At 51.1% G+C, this 19,237-nt stretch overlaps 1 protein-coding gene across 1 annotated transcript; it reads right to left on the bottom strand.

The window, feature by feature from the left end:
- Positions 1-3,587: 3,587 nt before the first annotated feature.
- LOC144488323 (ras-related protein Rab-13-like) lies at positions 3,588-18,816 on the bottom strand. Its single transcript, XM_078206370.1, has 5 exons — positions 18,744-18,816; positions 13,778-13,867; positions 11,449-11,514; positions 9,236-9,286; positions 3,588-5,813 (listed from the first exon to the last, which is right to left on the bottom strand). Exons 1-5 carry the CDS (start codon positions 18,759-18,761, stop codon positions 5,736-5,738), a joined length of 303 nt encoding a protein of 100 aa, XP_078062496.1. The 5' UTR covers positions 18,762-18,816; the 3' UTR covers positions 3,588-5,735.
- Between the last annotated feature and the right edge of the window lie 421 nt (positions 18,817-19,237).

The raw sequence follows: 19,237 nt of genomic DNA, 5'->3' as shown, positions 1-19,237 counted from the left end.
ACAGGCTCTTCAGCCAATAGTTGACGGTCCTCCCTAAGCTGGTGACTAATTGGAGACCGGGGGCGTGTTCTCGATATGATTGCCATGCTCTTCCGCCAATAGTCGACGGTCCTCGCTAAGCCAGTGACCAATTGGTGTGGGGGAGGGCTCTAGATATGATCGACAGGCTCTTCAGCCAATAGCCGACTGTCTTCCTTAGCGAGTGACCAATTGGAGATCGGCCGCGGGTTCTAGGTATGATTGACAGGCTTCTCTGCCAATAGTGGACGGTCCTCGCTAAGCCACTGACCAATTGGAGACCGGGGGCGGGTTCTAGGTATGATCGACAGGCTCCTCAGGCAATGGATCGTCGGCCCATTTGAGGCTGTGACCAATCGGAGCCAGTGGGTGGGTTCTTGGATTATGATTGACAGGGTTTGTCCACCAATGGGCAGCCTCATCCCACAGGCCAATCCAGGGCGGAGGGGCACTCTCCCCTCGACCAATAGGCTGTGAGGGGGCGGGGCTCGAGCTTGGACGGGCCACGTCGCCTGTCACGCAACACGCATGTGCGGGACCGCGATGCCTCCTGGGGAGTGTAGTCTCCAGTGGCCTGGGCTCTGCCCCTTCCTCCCCCTCTCCTCTCCCACACTCCCCCTGTCAGGGGGTTCCATAGGGAGGGAGGGAGTGGAACTGAATCGCAATGCCCGTTCGGAGAGCCGGTAACGACACGATGGGCCGAATGGCCTCCCATCACGTTTTTAGGTGTCCAGGTCACCAACAACCTGTCCTGGTCCCCCCCATGCCGACACTATAGTTACGAAAGCCCCACCAACGCCTCTACTTTCCCAGAAGACTAAGGAAATTTGGCATGTCAGCTACGACTCTCACCAACTTTTACAGATGCACCATAGAAAGCATTCTTTCTGGTTGTATCACAGCTTGGTCTGGGCTCCTGCTCTGCCCAAGACCGCAAGGAACTACAAAAGGGTCGTGAATGTAGCCCAGTCCATCTCGCAAACCAGCCTCCCATCCATTGACTCTGTCTACACTTCCCGCAGCCTCGGGAAAAGTAGCCAGCATTATCAAGGACCCCCCACGCACCCCGGACATTCTCTCTTCCACCTTCTTCCGTCGGGAAAAAGATACAAAAGTCTGAGGTCACGTACCGACCGACTCAAGAACAGCTTCTTCCCTGCTGCTGTCAGACTTTTGAATGGACCTACCTCGCATTAAGTTGATCTTTCTCTGCACCCTAGCTATGACTGTAACACTACATTCTGCACCCTCTCATTTCCTTCTCTATGAACGGTATGCTTTGTCTGTATAGCGCGCAAGAAACAATACTTTTCACTGTATCCCAATACATGTGACAATAATAAATCAAATCACGTCTCCTCTCACGATATGGGTGGATTTTCCCGCTCCTCCTGGCACGGGAATCCTGGCGGAGTGGGGAGGGTTAGCGAACCATGTAAAGGTCTGTTGACCTCGGGCGGGATTTTCCAGTCCTGGGGCAAGCACGGCCAGAAAATCCATGCCCTATTTCTATGACCTCTTGTTCTGGACTGTCGCAGTGAGAGAAATCTGCCATCCTTACCCCGGTCTGGCTTACTTGTATCTCCAGACATCTGCCCCCCCCCCCCCACCCCCCAACACACAGCAATGTGGTCGACTCTTAACTGCCCCTCCCCCTCTGAGCAAGACACTCAGTTCAAAGGGCAATTAGGAATGGGTAACAAGTGCTGTCCCCCACATCCCATGAAACATAGAAGATAGGAGCAGGAGGAGGCCATTCGGCCCTTCGAGCCTGCTCCGCCATTCATTACGATCATGGCTGATCATCCAACTCAATAGCCTAATCCTGCTTTCTCCCCATAACCTTTGATCCCGTTCGCCCCCAAGTGCTATATCCAGCCGCCTCTTCAATACATTCAATGTTTTGGCATCAACTACTTCCTGTGGGAATGAATTCCACAGACTCACCACTCTCTGGGTGAAGAAATGTCTCCTCATCTCCGTCCTAAATGGTCTACCCTGAATCCTCAGACTGACCCCCTGGTTCTGGACTCCCCCCACCATCGGGAACATCCTCCCTGCATCTACCCTGTCCAGTCCTGTTAGAATTTTATAAGTCTCCATGAGATCCCCCCTCATTCGTCTGAACTCCAGTGAAAACAATCCTAACCTCGTCAATCTCTCCTCGTACATCAGTCCCGCCATCCCCGGAATCAGCCTGGTAAACCTTCGCTGCGCTCCCTCGAGAGCAAGAACATCCTTCCTCAGAACAGGAGACCAAAACTGCACACAATACTCCAGGTGTGGCCTCACCAAGGCCCTGTATAATTGCAACAACACATCCCTGCTCCTGTACTCGAAACCTCTCGCAATGAAGGCCAACATACCATTTGCCTTCTTTACTGCCTGCTGCACCTGCATGCTTACCTTCAGCGATTGATGGATAAGGACACCCAGGTCCCGCTGCACACTCCCCTCTCCCAATTTACAGCCATCCAGGTATTTATTTATTTAGTGTCACAAGTAAGGCTTACATTAACACTGCAGTGAAGTTACTGTGAAAATCCCCCTAGTCGCCACACTCCTGTTCGGGTAACACTGAGGGAGAATTTAGCACGGCCAATCCACCCTAACCAGCACGTCTTTCGGGATGTGGGAGGAAACCGGAGCACCCGGAGGAAACCCACGCAGACACGGGGAGAACGTGCAGACTCCACACAGACAGGGACCCAAGCTGGGAATCGAATCGGGGCACATAAAATCGGGGTTCCACTGTAGTAGTAATCTGCCTTCTTGTTTTTGCTTCCAAAGTGAATAACCTCACATTTATCCAAATTGTACTGCGTCTGTCATTGACTTGTCCAGTCAGAGTCATAGAGGTTTACAGCATGGAAACAGACCCTTCGGCCCAACTTGTCCATGCCGTCCTTTTTTTTTAAACCCCTAAGCTACTCGCCCAACCTGTCCAGATCACGCTGAAGGATAAAGTAAAAGTTGAAGTTTATTCATTAGTCACAAGTCGGCTTACATTAACACTGCAATGAAGTTACTGTGAAAATCCTCAAGTTGCCACACTCCTGTTCGGGTTACACTGAGGGAGAATTTAGCACGGCCAATCCACCCTAACCAGCACGTCTTTCAGACTGTGGGAGGAAACCCACGCAGACACGGGGAGGATGTGCAGACTCCGCACAGACAGTTCTCTGGCATCCCCGCCACAGTTCGCCCTCCCACCCAACTTGGTGTCGTCTGCAAACTTTAAAAGAATAAATAAGCGTGGGGGGACAGGCTCGATGGGCCGAGTGGGCTACTCCGACCCCCATTTTGTTGTGCGCTTGGCAGTGCCAACCTCACCGATCTGTCTTAGTAAGGGACGTTCCTCTCCACTCATGTTCCAAATGCCAGCGCCACCCCCCCACAACCACCCCCCCCCCCCCAAACCACCCCCCCCCCCAACCACCACCACCCACCCCTCCCCCCCCCCCCCAACCACCACCACACCCCCCCCCCCCCCACCACACCACCCCCCCCCCCCCCCTGACGGTCCACAATTGGATAATCCTGCTTAACAAACATTCGAGTCACAGAGGTCCATTAGTCACTGGGTCAAAGTTCACAGCAACCGCAAATCTTTTATTAGAACAGCATCGTACAGGGGCGCTATTGCAGCCACAAGAACGCCATGGTCCCCAACCGGAGGAGATGGACCCTCACCCCCAACATCTGGAAGCTTCCGTCTCGCAAAACATGAGGGGGGTGCGGGGGGGAAGAACCAGCCCGACATAGCTGGTAGTAATCGATTTCGATTGGAGAAGGAATCCTTTGCCGCCAAGAGTATTTTGGCAGTACCTCCCCTGCCCAGGGGGGGCGCCGCCGTTCCGGATTCCGTCCCCCCTCTCTGCGGCCAACTCTCGCGCCGTCCGTTCGTGACACAGATGGGGCTATGCCCGGAGTTGCCTGAGGCAGCTGTGGCTAGCGTCCGCAAGATCCCAGATCGCTGCGGGGAACCTCCCCGGCTTGGTCAATCCGCAAAGTGTGCAGGATCCTCCGGGATCTGGTGCCAGCCCCATCCTGAATATTGGGGGCAAGGGGGGGGGGCAGGGGGGGGAACAGTGACCCCTCATGGTGCGGGGTGGGGAGGGTGAAATAGATTGGGAGTGATGAACTCAACAAATAAAACGCAATTTCTCTGTCGCCGGTCTCTCGATGTTAACCAATGGCTATGCGGCAACCTGCATTCATGTGCGTCCCATTCCACCCCCCGCAACACGTGTACAGGTGGGAGGAGGGAAATAAGTGCCTTGCTGGTCCCAATTCCCTCCTTCCAACCTTATTTCCACAACCGACTGGGACTCTGTTTCGACGGGAGGGCAATTCCCAAACACACTCCTGCCAGAACATCTAAAAGAAAACACAATACCAAAGGGAAGGAATCTCGCCCTTTCGTAGGCTCCCCACGGTACAGGTGGAGGCCATTTGGCCCATCCAGTCTGCACCGACTCTACTGCAGGGCATCTTACCCCGTAACCCCACATATTTATCCCGCTAATCCCCCTAACCCGCACATCTTTGGACACTAAGGGGCAATTTAGCATGGCCAATCCACCTAACCTACACATCTTTGGACACTAAGGGACAATTTAGCATGGCCAATCCACCTAACCTACATATCTTTGGACACTAAGGGGCAGTTTAGCACGGCCAATCCACCTAACCCACACATCTTTGGACACTAAGGGGCAATTTAGCATGGCCAATCCACCTAACCGACACATCTTTGGACACTAAGGGACAATTTAGCATGGCCAATCCACCTAACCCGCACATCTTTGGACACTAAGGGGCAATTTAGCACGGCCAATCCACCTAACCTACATATCTTTGGACACTAAGGGGCAGTTTAGCACGGCCAATCCACCTAACCCACACATCTTTGGACACTAAGGGGCAATTTAGCATGGCCAATCCACCTAACCTGAACATCTTTGGACAATAAGGGCAATTTAGCATGGCCAATCCACCTAACCTGCATGTCTCTCGGACTGTGGGAGGAAACCCACCCAGACACGGGGAGAATGTGCACAGTCACCCGTGGCCGGAATCGAACCCGGGTCCCTGGCGCTGTGAGGCAGCAGTGCTAACCCACTGTGCCGTCGTGCCTCTTGGGGAAAAAAAAGTCCAGAAACGGCGGAAAACACAACGCCGGTTAAGGTTCTGGTAAAAGAGGTTTGAGCGCTTGGGACACCTCAACGCAACCTCAATCTCCTCTCCCTCTCCCCTCCCCACTCTGTGCAAGCCCGCGGCTGAGATTCAGAACATTCTTTGTCTGCCACCCACCCTCCTTCGCCCCCCCTCCCGCCCCCACTCCCTCCCCCAACCACAGTGGCACTCAAAATACAAAGCAACAAGGCCTGGAATACTATTTCCCAGGGTCAACCTGGCTGAATTCTCAATCAGAGAGAGAGAGAGCGAGCGAAGAGGATCATAGTCTTCTGCTGAGGAATGGCAGGGTACGTGGGCCCAGGAGGGTGGCAGGGGGAAGTGAGGGAGGGGCAGGGATTGTAGCGACGTTAAACCAGGCACGTTCTCCTGAAGGATCGATACGACTGCCGCTTCCCCGGTATCCGACTTCAATAAATTATCCCCAAGGGAAATCCGAGGAGGTTCCGCGGCCCTCTTTCAGCGGTGGTGGGTGGGTGGCTGGAGGGGGGAGTTGTGTGTGGAGTGTTTTAAGAGTCTTAAACTAAGGAGCACTTGGAGGAGCTGCTCTTTGGCGCATTGTCCAGGGGCGTCTTGGTGCTCGGGGAGCCGAAGCCCTAGGTTTGGAGAACATAAAAGCAAGAGTTAGACCAGAAAATAACATTCAAACACATGTGACGCTACTGTGACTTTAAGAATTTTTTTTTAAAATCATGATCTCTGCGGTTATAAGCAGCTTTTGGGTTTTTTTTTCGTTGTTGTCGAGGTTTCTGCCTGGCTGTCCTGCTTGAATGGGGTTTTGTTTATTTTTACTCCGGGCCTAACGCACTTTCTGGGAGCTTACAACCTTTTGAATTGTTCGGGGGTAGAACGATTTGAGAGGTCAGGTGACAGGAGTTCTTTTCCTTCCAGTTTGGTTCAGCGTCGGAGGCTGTCTTGGTTTTCAAGCTGCAGACAGGTTTTGTCTCTCTTCTCTCTCTCTCCATCTGTCAGAGAGAGAGACACACAGAGACAGGCAGAGAGAACATAAGAACTAGGGACCAGGAGTCGGCCATCTGGCCCCTCGAGCCTGCTCCGCCATTCAATAAGATCATGGCTGATCTTTTTGTGGACTCAGCTCCACTTACCCACCCGCTCACCATAACCCTTAATTCCTTTACTGTTCAAAAATTTATCTATCCTTGCCTTAAAAACATTCAGTGAGGTAGCCTCAACTGGGCAGGGAATTCCACAGATTCACAACCCTTTGGGTGAAGAAGTTCCTCCTCAACTCAGTCCTAAATCTGCTCCCCCTTATTTTGAGGCTATGCCTCCTAGTTCTAGTTTCACCCGCCAGTGGAAACAACTTCCCTGTTTCTATCTTATCTATTCCCTTCATAATCTTATATGTTTTTATAAGATCTCCCCTCATTCTTCTAAATTCCAGTGAGTATAGCCCCAGTCTACTCAAATCTCTCCTCATAAGCCAACCCTCTCAACTCCGGAATCAACCTAGTGAATCTCCTATGTACCCCCTCCAGTGCCAGTATATCCTTTCTCAAGTAAGGAAACCAAAACTGTACACAGTACTCCAGGTGTGGCCTCACCAGCACCTTATACAGCTGCAACATAACCTCGCTGTTTTTAAACTCCATCCCTCGAGCAATGAAGGACAAAATTCCATTTGCCTTCTTAATTACCTGCTGCACTTGCAAACCAACTCCTTGTGATTCTTGCACAAGGACACCCAGGTCCCTCTGCACAGCAGCATGCTGCAACTTTTTACCATTTGAATAATAGTCCATTTTGCTGTTATTCCTACCAAAATGGATGACCTCACATTTACCAACATTGTACTCCATCTGCCAGACCCTCGCCCACTCACTTAGATTATCTATATCCCTTTGCAGACTTTCAGCATCCTCTGCACACTTTGCTCTTCCACCCATCTTAGTGTCATCTGCGAATTTTGACACACTACACTTGGTCCCCAACTCCAAATCATCTATGTAAATCGTAAACAATTGTGGTCCCAACACTGATCCCTGAGGCACACCACTCATCACTGATCACCAACCAGAAAAACACCCATTTACCCCCACTCTTTGCTTTCTGTTAGTTAACCAATCCTCTATCCATGCTAATACATTACCCGTAACACCGTGCACCTTTATCTTATGTAGCAGTCTTTGGTGTGGCACCTTGTCAAATGCCTTCTGGAAATCCAGATACACCACATCCACAGGTTCCCCATTGCCCACTGCACATGTAATGTTCTCAAAGAATTCCACCAAATTAGTCAAACATGACCTGCCCTTCATGAACCCATGCTGCGTTTTCCCGATGGGACAATTTATATCCAGATATCTCGCTATTTCTTCCTTGATGATAGATTCAAGCATTTTCCCTATTACAGAAGTTAAGCTAACCGGCCTATAGTTACCCACCTTTTGTTTACCTCCTTTTTTAAACATTGGCGTCACATTTGCTGTTTTCCAATCTGCGGGAACCACGCCAGAGTCCAGCGAATTTAGGTAAATTACCACTAGTGCATTTGCTATTTCTCCCGCCATCTCTTTTAGTACCCTGGGATGCATTCCATCAGGACCAGGAGACTTGTCTACCTTTAGCCCCATTAACTTGCCCAACACTACCTCTTTCATGATAATGATAGTTTCTAGATCCTCACCCACCATAGTCTTCCTGTCATCAATTTTTGGCATGTTATTTGTGTCTTCCACTGTGAAGACCGACACAAAATACCTGTTCAATGCCTCAGCCATTTTTTCATTTCCAGTTATTACATCCCCCTTCTCATCCTCTAAAGGACCAATGCTTACTTTCGCCAATCTTTTTCATTTTATATATTTGTAGAAAATTTTGCTATCTGTTTTTATATTCTGAGCTAGTTTACGCTCATATTCCATCTTACTTTTCTTTATAGCTTTTTTCGTGGCTTTCTGCTGACCTTTAAAGATTTCCCAATCTTCTAGGTTCCCACTAATCTTTGCCACTTTGAGACAGGCAGAGAGAGAAAGCCAGAGACAGGCAGAGAGGGAAAGACAGAGGGAGACAGGCAGAGGGAGACAGGCAGAGGGAGACAGGCAGAGGGAGACAGGCAGAGGGAGACAGGCAGAGGGAGACAGGCAGAGGGAGACAGGCAGAGGGAGACAGGCAGAGGGAGACAGGCAGAGGGAGACAGGCAGAGGGAGACAGGCAGAGGGAGACAGGCAGAGGGAGACAGGCAGAGGGAGACAGGCAGAGGGAGACAGGCAGAGGGAGACAGGCAGAGGGAGACAGGCAGAGGGAGACAGGCAGAGGGAGACAGGCAGAGGGAGACAGGCAGAGGGAGACAGGCAGAGGGAGACAGGCAGAGGGAGACAGGCAGAGGGAGACAGGCAGAGGGAGACAGGCAGAGAGAGACAGGCAGAGGGAGAAAGGCAGAGAGAGAAAGGCAGAGAGAGAAAGGCAGAGAGAGAAAGGCAGGGACAGGCAGAGAGAGACAGGCAGAGAGACAGAAACAGAGAGAAAGAGAAACAGAGAGAAAGAGAGCTGGAGAGAGACAGGGAGAGAGAGAGACGGAGAGAGAGAGAGAGAGACGGGGAGAGAGAGAGAGAGACGGGGAGAGAGAGAGAGAGACGGGGAGAGAGAGAGAGAGACGGGGAGAGAGAGAGATACTGCCCTTGGAGGGCAGTTGAGAGTCAACCACATTGCTGTGGCACTGGAGTCACATGTAGGCCAGACCGGGGTAAGGACAGCAGATTTCCTTCCCTAAAGGGAACCAGATGGGTTTTTCCGACAATGGGTCATCAGTAGATTCTTAATTCCAGATATTTTTTATTGAATTCAAATTCCACCATCTGCCGTGGCGGGGATTCGAACCCGGGTCCCCCAGAACATTAGTGGAGTTTCTGGATTAATAGTCCAGCGATAATACCACTAGGCCATCACCTCCCCATGTGTAGGGAAGGCAGGAGCCATACTTTAGGGCTCGAATGAGGAGAGGTGTCTGCGGTGCATTGTAACCAGTGCAAGGCAATCAGCCGTGTGGTTAACTTACTGATTTTTTGCTCATCTTTGTTAATATGTCCTGGGCCAGCGACTGAAAAGCCTGTTCAGAACAAAAAGAGGGAGAGTCCCATTCAGCACGTAAAAATTAGCACACAGAAACATAGAAACTAGAAGCAGGAGGAGGCCATTCGGCCCTTCCAGCCTGCCCCGCCATTCATTATCATGGCTGATCATCGAATTCAATATCCGGATTCCCCCCCTTCCCCTCGATCCCTTTAGCCCCAAGAGCGATATCCAATTCCTTCTTGAAATCACACAACGTTTTGGCCTCAGCTACTTTCTGTGGGAGTGAATTCCACACATTCACCACCCTCTGGGTGAAGAAATTTCTCCTCACCTCAGTTCTAAAAGGTTTACCCCTTATCCTCAAACTATGACCCCCTAGTTCTGGACTCCCCCCACCATCGGGAACATTCTTTCTGAATCTGCCCTGTTAGAATTTTATAAGTTTCTATGCGATCCCCTCTCACTCTTCTAAACTCCAGTGAATATAATCCTCACCGACTTAGTCTCTCCTCATATGACAGACCTACCATCCCAGGAATCAGCCTGGTAAACCTTCACTGCGCTCCCTCTATAGCAAGGACATCCTTCCTCAGATAAGGAGACCAAAACTGCACACAATACTCCAGGTGTGGCCTCACCAACACCCTGTACAATTGCAGCAAAACATCCCTATCCCTCAAATCCTCTCGCTATGAAGGCCAACATACCATTTGCCTTCTTTACCGCCTGCTGTACCTGCGCGCTTACTTTCAGCGACTGATGCACGAGGACTCCAAGGTCTCGCTGAGTATCCACCTCTCTCAATTTACACCCATTCAAATAAATAATAGGTGCGCTGATGCTGTGTTATTTTAATATATTTTATGTTTAAGGTGGTAAAAGTGATTATTTTACATTTTTCTTAGCTCTTAGTAAAGGGTTAAATGATTCTTAAAACAAGAGTAGCTTACACGTGTGAATGCAGCAAGATAATTAAATAAGTAACTATAATTTTAAAACATATATGATGATATTTTAAATGTATTTTAAACACTCTATGAATCACTATTCACTTTGGCCAAACCAAGTTAACGAAAGGCATCATGGGAAAGGTGAACAGTTCAGAGCCAAAGGCCTGGGAACTCATTAGTTAGCGAAATGCATATCTGGAAGATTCTCACAAGGGAACATATGTTGATACATAATGAATAGGTCAGTCACTGCCCAGACACAGATTAGATATGCCCCTGGATGCAGGAACACATGTTTATTCAGTGAGCCGGTGGGAACATCCACTTTGACCCTTACAGTTTTAAAGTTAAAAGTTTTAAAGTTTATTTATTAGTATCACAAGTCGGCTAACATTAACACTGCTATGAAGTTACTGTGACAATCCCCTAGTTGCCACACTCCGGCGCCTGTTGGGTAGTACACTGAGGGAGAATTTATCACAGCCAACGCACCTAACCGGCACATCTTTCGGACTGTGGGAGGAAACCGGAGCACCCGGAGGAAACCCACGCAGACACGGGGGGAGAACGTGCAGACTCCGCACAGACAGTGACCTAAGCCAGGAATCGAACCTGGGTCCCTGGCGCTGTGAGGCAGCAATGCTAACCGGTGTGCTGCCAAACATTGGTTACTGAGGCGTCTACCGTAACCAGATAACAGGAAAGTAGCCAAAAAGGGAGTTAGCATCCGGGTTTAATGGACGGATGAATTTCCCTCGTTGGAAAGGACATCCTTCCTCAGATAAGATGTGGAGATGCTACCAAATAAACCTGTTGGATTTTAACCTGGTGTTGTGAGACTTCTGTTCCACAGATAAGGACACCAAAACTGCTCACAACATTCCAGGCGTGGCCTCACCAACGCCCTAGATAATTGCAGCAAAACATCCCCATCCCTGTACAGTTGGCTGCGGTACTTGACAAGACATTTGTGCTGATCTGTGTATACGAAAAGAAATTAATTTTAAACTAACGAAGGGCGGGAAATCTGATAAAGAAAACGTATAACCATCCTGTTTTTAACTGACAACTTCAGAACTTGCCCGAGAGGTCCCCAAGCCTCCTACGCTCCGGGGGAAAAAGTCCCAGTCTCTCCTTATCACTCAAACCAACATGGCAGCATCCATGGACTGCCTCCAATGCGGGAACTCTTTTGTTTAACTGAAAAAGAATGCCTCTGATTCAATCGAGACAATTGGTGACTCACCTCTTCCACATTTAAACTGGATTTAGCGCTCGTCTCGAAGAATCGGATTCCGTGATCTTTTGCCAGCTGCAGCCAAGGGAACACAAAGTGACACGTATTCAGGCTCGTTATGGGACGTACAGGTTTGGGTGTGTGCTGACGAAATGCGGCCTCTCGGCCTGGTCATGCCTGCGCCTGGCTCTTTGGAAGAGTGACGCAGTTACTCCCACCCTCCCCTCTAGTGGGGGGGTATGTGGGATCCTTTGTATGACGTCTGAAGCAAGCCAGACTTCAACTTAAGGTATTTCTGCCTAACGATGCTAAGCTTTAAAGCTAACTTGGCCCTCGGCTGGGAATTATGGGATGAGCTGAGAAATTGACTGCATTTGAAAATGCAGAAAGGACGAAACAGAGATTTCACAGCTGCCAATTCTTTATGTAAGTTGGAGACTGTGTGTTCCCAGCTCTTTCAATAACACAGATAAGAATTCATACATTGTAGCAACAGTTATCTGTTGATCCTGTCCTGTCCAAAGTTTGGATCAAGTCTATCTTAGGACTGGTCCCTCTGGTCTGCTGCTTCCTCTGTCTTTTCTCTCTCTCTCTCTCCAGTTATCTTCACTTCTGTCGTGTTAATTTTAAATGATGCTCAATAAAAGAGATTCAACTTGGAACCAGTGCTGCCTACGTCTATTCTAAGAAATGAACAGACCCTACAGGGCGGCACCGTGGTTAGCACTGCTGCCTCACGGCACGAGGGATCCGGGTTCGATTCCCATCTTGGGTCACTGTCTGTGCGGAGTTCTCCCCGTGTCTGCGTGGGTTTCCTCCGGGTGATCCAGTTTCCTCCCACAGTCCTAAGATGTGTGGGTTAGGTGGATTGGCCATGCTAAATTGCCCCTTAGTGTCCAAGGATGTGCGGGTTAGGTGGATTGGCCATGCTAAATTGCCCCTTAGTGTCCAAGGATGTGCGGGTTAGGTGGATTGGCCATGCTAAATTGCCCCTTAGTGTCCAAAGAAGTTCAGGTTAGGTGGGTTGGCCATGCTAAATTGCCCCTTCGTGTCCAAAGAAGTTCAGGTTAGGTGGATTGGCCATGCTAAATTGCCCCTTAGTGTCCAAAGATGTGCAGGTTAGGTGGATTGGCCATGCTAAATTGCCCCTTAGTGTCCAAAGAAGTTCAGGTTAGGTGGATTGGCCATGCTAAATTGCCCCTTAGTGTCCAAAGAAGTTCAGGTTAGGTGGATTGGCCATGCTAAATTGCCCCTTCGTGTCCAAAGATGTGCGGGTTAGGTGGATTGGCCATGCTAAATTCTCCCTCGGGCGCCAGAGTGTATGTATTTCCAAGTCAGGGTGGCGAATGGCTTGGAGTGGCGGGGTGGGGACTTGCAGGCGGTGGTGTTCCCCATGTGTCTGCTGTACCTCCCCCCCTTGTCCTTCTAGGGGGTAGAGGTGGCGGGTTTAGAAGGTGCTGTCTTGGCGAGTCGCTGCAGATGGTACACTGTGAGGGACAAGTTGGAGACTCGGGGTGAGATTCTCTGGCCTCCCAGCCGTGCGTTTCCTGCCAGTGGGAGGAGGCACCTTGATTGCTAGCGGCGGGATTCTCCGGTCTGGGAACACACGCAGACACGGGGGGGCGGGAGAATGTCCAGACTCTGCGCAGGCAGTGACCCGAGACCGGGAATCGAACCCGGGTCCCTGGCGCTGTGAGGCAGCAGTGCTAACCCACTGTGCCACCGTGGGATGGGCAACAGATGCTGGCCAGCTTGCGATGCCCATGTCCCGTGAAAGAATTTTTAAAAGTCCCTCCCTAAATCTCTCTCCACACACCCCCACCCCTCTCCACCTCTCTCTCTTGCTGTCACTTTTAAGATGCTCTTTCAACCCTTCTCTTTGTCCAAGCTGTCCGCCACCTGCCCCGATACCTCGCTATGCCGCTCGATATGTGCGAAGGTTGAAACCCGGACTCGGCGCACCACTCGTAGCCCGGTCAGGCCGCGCTGTCAAATTCCAATCGGCCAGTCCCGACGCTACGTCACAAGCGCCGTTTCCCGTCGTTACCTTCCCGACCGGTTTGTCGGCGCGCCCCGCCAGCGCGGGCTTCGACAGCCCCCGTGAAGCCAGTGGTCTGCCAGAGCGTTGGAACTGCGCTCCGTATTTCAGAGTGCGAATCCCGCGCGACGCAGTCTCAGGAGAAGAGATTGAACCATCGGGGGCGGTGGGGAGGGGGGAGCTCGACTGGCAGTCGTTGAGGCCACTCCGGGGTCAGGGTGGTCTGAAGCTCTTGACCCCAGGAGGTAGACCGGCAGGTTGGGGAGGGGGATGGTGGGGGTAAGGGATCATCCGACTCACCTTCTCAGCTTTGTCCTTGGGCACCTTTCTTCTATTTTCCATGTCACATTTGTTCCCCAGTAACATTCGCTCCACAGTGGCTGAAGCGTTCTGTGAAAAGGAAAAGTATCTGTCAATGATCTCGGCACGGTGGCACAGTGCGTTAGCACTGCTGCTTCACAGCTCCAGGGTCCCGGGTTCGATTCCCGGCTCGGGTCACTGTCTGTGTGGAGTTTGCACATTCTCCTCGTGTCTGCGTGGGTTTCCTCCGGGTGCTCCGGTTTCCTCCCACAGTCCAAAGATGTGCGGGTTAGGCTGATTGGCCAGGTTAAAAATTGCCCCTTAGAGTCCTGGGATGTGTAGGTTAGAGGGATTAGCGGGTAAAATATGTGGGGGTAGGGCCTGGGTGGGATTGTGGTCGGTGCAGACTCGATGGGCCGAATGGCCTCCTGCACTGTAGGGTTTCTATGATGATTTCACAACATCGTGGGCCGAAGGGCCTGTTCTGTGCTGTACTGTTCTATGTTCTAATGATCTGATTTGATTTATTATTGTCACATGTATTGGGATACAGTGATAAGTATTGTTTCTTGCGCGCTATACAGACAAAGCATACCATTCATAGAGTACATAGATTTGGTTTATTATCAGATGTATTGGGATATAGTGAAAAATATTGTTTCTTGAGCGCTATACAGACAAAACATACCGTTCATAGAGTACAGAGGGAGAAGGAAAGGAGAGGGTGCAGAATGTAGTGTTACAGTCACAGCTGGGGTGGAGAGAAAGATCAACTTAGTGCGAGGTAGGTCCATTCAAAAGTCTGACAGCAGCAGGGAAGAAGCTGTTTTCGAGTCGGTCGGTACGTGACCTCCGACTTTTGTATCTTTTTCCCGATGGAAGAAGGTGGAAGAAAGAATCACAGAATCCCTACAGTACAGAAAGAGGCCATTCGGCCCATCAAGTCTGCACCGACCACAATCCCACCCAGGCCCTACCCCCATATCCCTACATATTTACCCACTAATCCCTCTAACCTACGCATCTCAGGACACTAATGGCAATTTTAGCACGGCCAATCAACCTAACCCGCACATCTTTGGGCTGTGGGAGGAAACCGGAGCACCCGAAGGAAACCCACGCAGACACGGGGAGAACGTGCAAACTCCACACAGACAGTGACCCGAGCCGGGAATCGAACCCGGGTCCCTGGAGCTGTGAAGCAGCAGTGCTAACCCACTGTGCTACCGTGCCGCCCAGAATGTCCGGGGTGCGTGGGGGTCCTTGATTACGCTGGCTGCTTTTCCCCGAGGCAGCGGGAAGTGTAGACAGAGTCAATGGATGGGAGGCTGGTTTGTGTGATGGGATTGGGCTACATTCACGACCCTTTGTAGTTCCTTGCGGTCTTGGGCAGAGCAGGAGCCAGACCAAGCTGTGATACAACCAGAAAGAATGCTTTCTATGGGGTATCTGTAAAAGTTGGTGAGAGTCGTAGCGGACATGCCAAATTTCCTTCGTCTTCTGAGAAAGTAGAGGCGTTGGTGGGGCTTTCTTAACTATAGTGTCAGCGTGGGGGGACCAGGACAGGTTGTTGGTGACCTGGACACCTAAAAGCTTGAAGCTCTCGACCCTTTCTACTTCGTCCCCGTTGATGTAGACAGGGGCATGTTCTCCTTTACGCTTCCTGAAGTCGATGACAATCTCCTTCGTTTTGTTGACATTGAGGGAGAGATTAATGTTGCCGCACCAATGAAAGCAGAGAAGTGGGTGGGGCAAGAAGTGCGGAAGGCCAATGGCATGTTGGCCTTTGCTGAATTTTATGTTTTGAAGGTGTTGTAACCTATAGAGGGAGCGCAGCGAAGGTTTACCAGGCTGATTCCTGGGGTGGCAGGTCTGTCATAGGAGGAGAGACTGAGTCGGTGAGGATTATATTCACTGGAGTTTAGAAGAGTGAGAGGGGATCTCGTAGAAACTTATAAAATTCTAACAGGGTCGATTCAGAAAGAATGTTCCCGATGGTGGGGGGAGTCCAGGGGGTCATAGTTTGAGGATAAGGGGTAAACCTTTTAGGACTGAGGTGAGGAGAGATTTCTTCACCCAGAGGGAGGTGAATTTGTGGAATTCACTCCCACAGAAAGTAGTCGAGGCCAAAACGTTGTGTGATTTGGAGAAGGAATTACACAACACCAGGTTGAGGTCCAACAGGTTTATTTGGAATCACGAGCTTTCGGAGCACTGCTCCTTCATCAGGTGAGGAAGGAGCAGCGCTCCGAAAGCTCGTGCTACCAGATAAACCTGTTGGACTTTAACCTGGTGTTGTGAGACTTCTTACTGTGCCCACCCCAGTCCAACGCCGGCATCTCCACATCAAGAAGAAATTAGATTCAGGTTTTTGGGGCTAAAGGGGTCGAGGGATATGAGGGAGATCAGGATATTGAATTTGATGATCAGCCATGATCGTAATGAATGGCGGAGCAGGCTCGAGGGGCCGAATGGCCTCCTCCTGCTTCTAGTTTCTATGTTTCTGGGTACAGGCGTTTCTATGCCAGGAACGCCTGAAACAATTTGTGCACAGCAAGCTCCCACACAATGACATGGTGGCACAGTGGTTAGCGCTGCTGCCTCACAGCGCCAGGGTCCCGGGTTCGATTCCCGGCTTGGGTCACTGTCTGTGTGGAGTCTGCACGTTCTTCCCCCGTGTCTGCGTGGGTTTCCTCCGGGTGCTCCGGTTTCCTCCCACAGTCCAAAGATTTACGGGTCAGGTGGATTCGCCATGATAAATTGCCCCATAGAGGGGGAGAGAGAGAGGGGGAGAGAGAGAGAGAGCAGCAGAGAGAGAAAGGCAGAGAGAGAGAGAGGGGCAGAGAGAGAGAGAGAGAGGGGCAGAGAGAGAGAGAGAGAGAGCAGCAGAGAGAGAAAGGCAGAGAGAGAGAGAGAGAAAGGCAGAGAGAGAGAGAGAGAGAGGGAGGCAGAGAGGGAGGCAGAGGGAGGCAGAGGGAGAGGGAGGGAGGCAGAGAGAGAGGGAGGGAGGCAGAGAGAGAGGGAGGGAGGCAGAGAGAGAGAGATGGAGGCAGAGAGAGAGAGATGGAGGCAGAGAGAGAGAGAGAGGGAGGCAGAGAGAGAGAGAGAGGGAGGCAGAGAGAGAGACAGAAAGGCAGAGAGAGAGAGGGAGGCAGAGAGAGAGAAAGAGGGAGGCAGAGAGAGAGAGAGGGAGGCAGAGAGAGAGAGGGAGAGGCAGAGAGGGAGGCAGAGAGAGAGAGAGAGGGAGGCAGAGCGAGAGAGAGGGAGGCAGAGAGAGAGAGAGAGGGAGGCAGAGAGAGAGACAGAAAGGCAGAGAGAGAGAGAGGGAGGCAGAGAGAGAGACAGAAAGGCAGAGAGAGAGAGAGGGAGGCAGAGAGAGAGAGAGGGAGGCAGAGCGAGAGAGCGGGAGGCAGAGCGAGAGAGAGGGAGGCAGAGAGAGAGACAGAAAGGCAGAGAGAGAGAGAGAGGGAGGCAGAGAGAGAGACAGAAAGGCAGAGAGAGAGAGGGAGGCAGAGAGAGAGAGAGAGGGAGGCAGAGAGAGGGGGAGCATAAATGCATGGGGGCTATGGAATTAGGGCCTGGGTGGGATTGTGGTCGGTGCAGACTCGATGGGCCGAATGGCCTCCTTCTGCACTGTAGGGTTTCTATGATTCTATGAGATCGCCTTTTCAGGGTCAACCGATGGCCAGGCCACTCACTAAGAGCTTAGCGCCTTGCTGACATGGTGGGCCTGGGGTCTTCTGCAGCCAGCTGAGCAGGGGCAGAGGGGTTAACGACCCCTCCAGAGGGGCGCCTCTGACAGTGCGGCACTCCCTCAGCACCGCACGGGTAGGTCGGTCCAGGTTACATGTTCGGGCCTCTGGAGTGGAACTATCGTATGAGGAACGGTTGAGGACTCTGGGTCTGTACTCGTTGGAGTTTAGAAGGATGAGGGGGGGATCTTATTGAAACTTACAGGATACTGCGAGGCCTGGATAGAGTGGACGTGGAGAGGATGTTTCCACGAGTGGGAAAAACTAGAACCAGAGGCACAACCTCAGGCTAAAGGGACGATCCTTTGAAACCGAGATGAGGAGGAATTTCCTCAGCCAGAGGGTGGTGAATCTGTGGAACTCTTTGCCGCAGAAGGCTGTGGAGGCCGGGTCATTGAGTGTCTTTAAGACAGAGATAGATGGGTTCTTGATTAATAAGGGGATCAGGGGTTACGGGGAAAAGGCAGGAGAATGGAGATGAGAAAAATATCAGCCATGAATGAATGCCGGAGCAGACTCGATGGGCCGAGTGGCCTAATTCTGCTCCTATGTCTTATGGTCTTATGGAATCCGCACATTGGAATACTGTGTGCAATTCTGGTCACCCTATTATAGAAAGGATATTATTAAACTAGAAAGAGTGCAGTAGAGATTTACTCAGATGCTACCGGGACTTGATGGATTGAGTTATAAGGAGAGGCTGGATAGACTGGGACTTTTTTCTCTGGAGCGTAGGAGGCTGAGGGGTGATCTTATAGAGGTCTATAAAATAATGAGGGGCACAGATCAGCTAGATCGTCAATATCTTTTCCCAAAGGTAGGGGAGTCTAAAACTAGAGGGCATAGGTTTAAGGTGAGAGGGGAGAGATACAAAAGGGCCCAGAGGGGCAATTTTTTCACACAGAGGGTGGTGAGTGTCTGGAACGAGCTGCCAGAGGCAGTAGTAGAGGCGGGTACAATTTTGTCTTTTAAAAAGCGTTTAGACAGTTACATGGGTACGATGGGTATAGAGGGATATGGGCCAAATGCGGGCAATTGGGACTAGCTTAGGGGTTAGAAAAGGGGCGGCATGGACAAGTTGGGCCGAAGGGCCTGTTTCCATGCTGTAAACCTCTATGACTCTATGATTGTGGTGCCCAGCAGTCAGGGCATTGGATGGGTACAGGAGCCAGGAGCAGATTCTGACCGGATTTCTGTGGGGAGATCGATCTCACCTCTTTAATGCTTTTCATCCAATTCTGTATGTTCTCAAAGGATTTCTCATCAGTGATATCGTAAACCAGTATTATCCCCTGCAAAGAAACAGAGAGAGAGAGAGAGAGACGGGCATTTAAACAGAACCCTGTCATTTTCCAGGAATGTCTCAATGTGGTTCACACATGGTGAATAGCTGTGCAGTACAGGGACTGTGGATACTGCAGCCACAGAGTCAGACAGAGACTGAAAGAGGAAAGAGAGAGAGGCAGCGAGAGAGAGAGAGAGAGGCGCAGCGAGAGAGAGAGAGAGGCAGCGAGAGAGAGAGAGAGAGGCAGCGAGAGAGAGAGAGAGAGGCAGCGAGAGAGAGAGAGAGAGGCACAGCGAGAGAGAGAGAGAGGCAGCGAGAGAGAGAGAGAGAGGCAGCGAGAGAGAGAGAGAGAGGCAGCGAGAGAGAGAGAGAGAGGCAGCGAGAGAGAGAGAGAGAGGCAGCGAGAGAGAGAGAGAGAGGCAG

Source organism: Mustelus asterias, unplaced genomic scaffold (assembly GCF_964213995.1).
Source record: "Mustelus asterias unplaced genomic scaffold, sMusAst1.hap1.1 HAP1_SCAFFOLD_1464, whole genome shotgun sequence".
Classification (NCBI taxonomy): Eukaryota; Metazoa; Chordata; class Chondrichthyes; order Carcharhiniformes; family Triakidae; genus Mustelus; species Mustelus asterias.
Note: the sequence above shows the minus strand (reverse complement) of the source record. Positions and strands in the feature narration are given on the sequence as shown.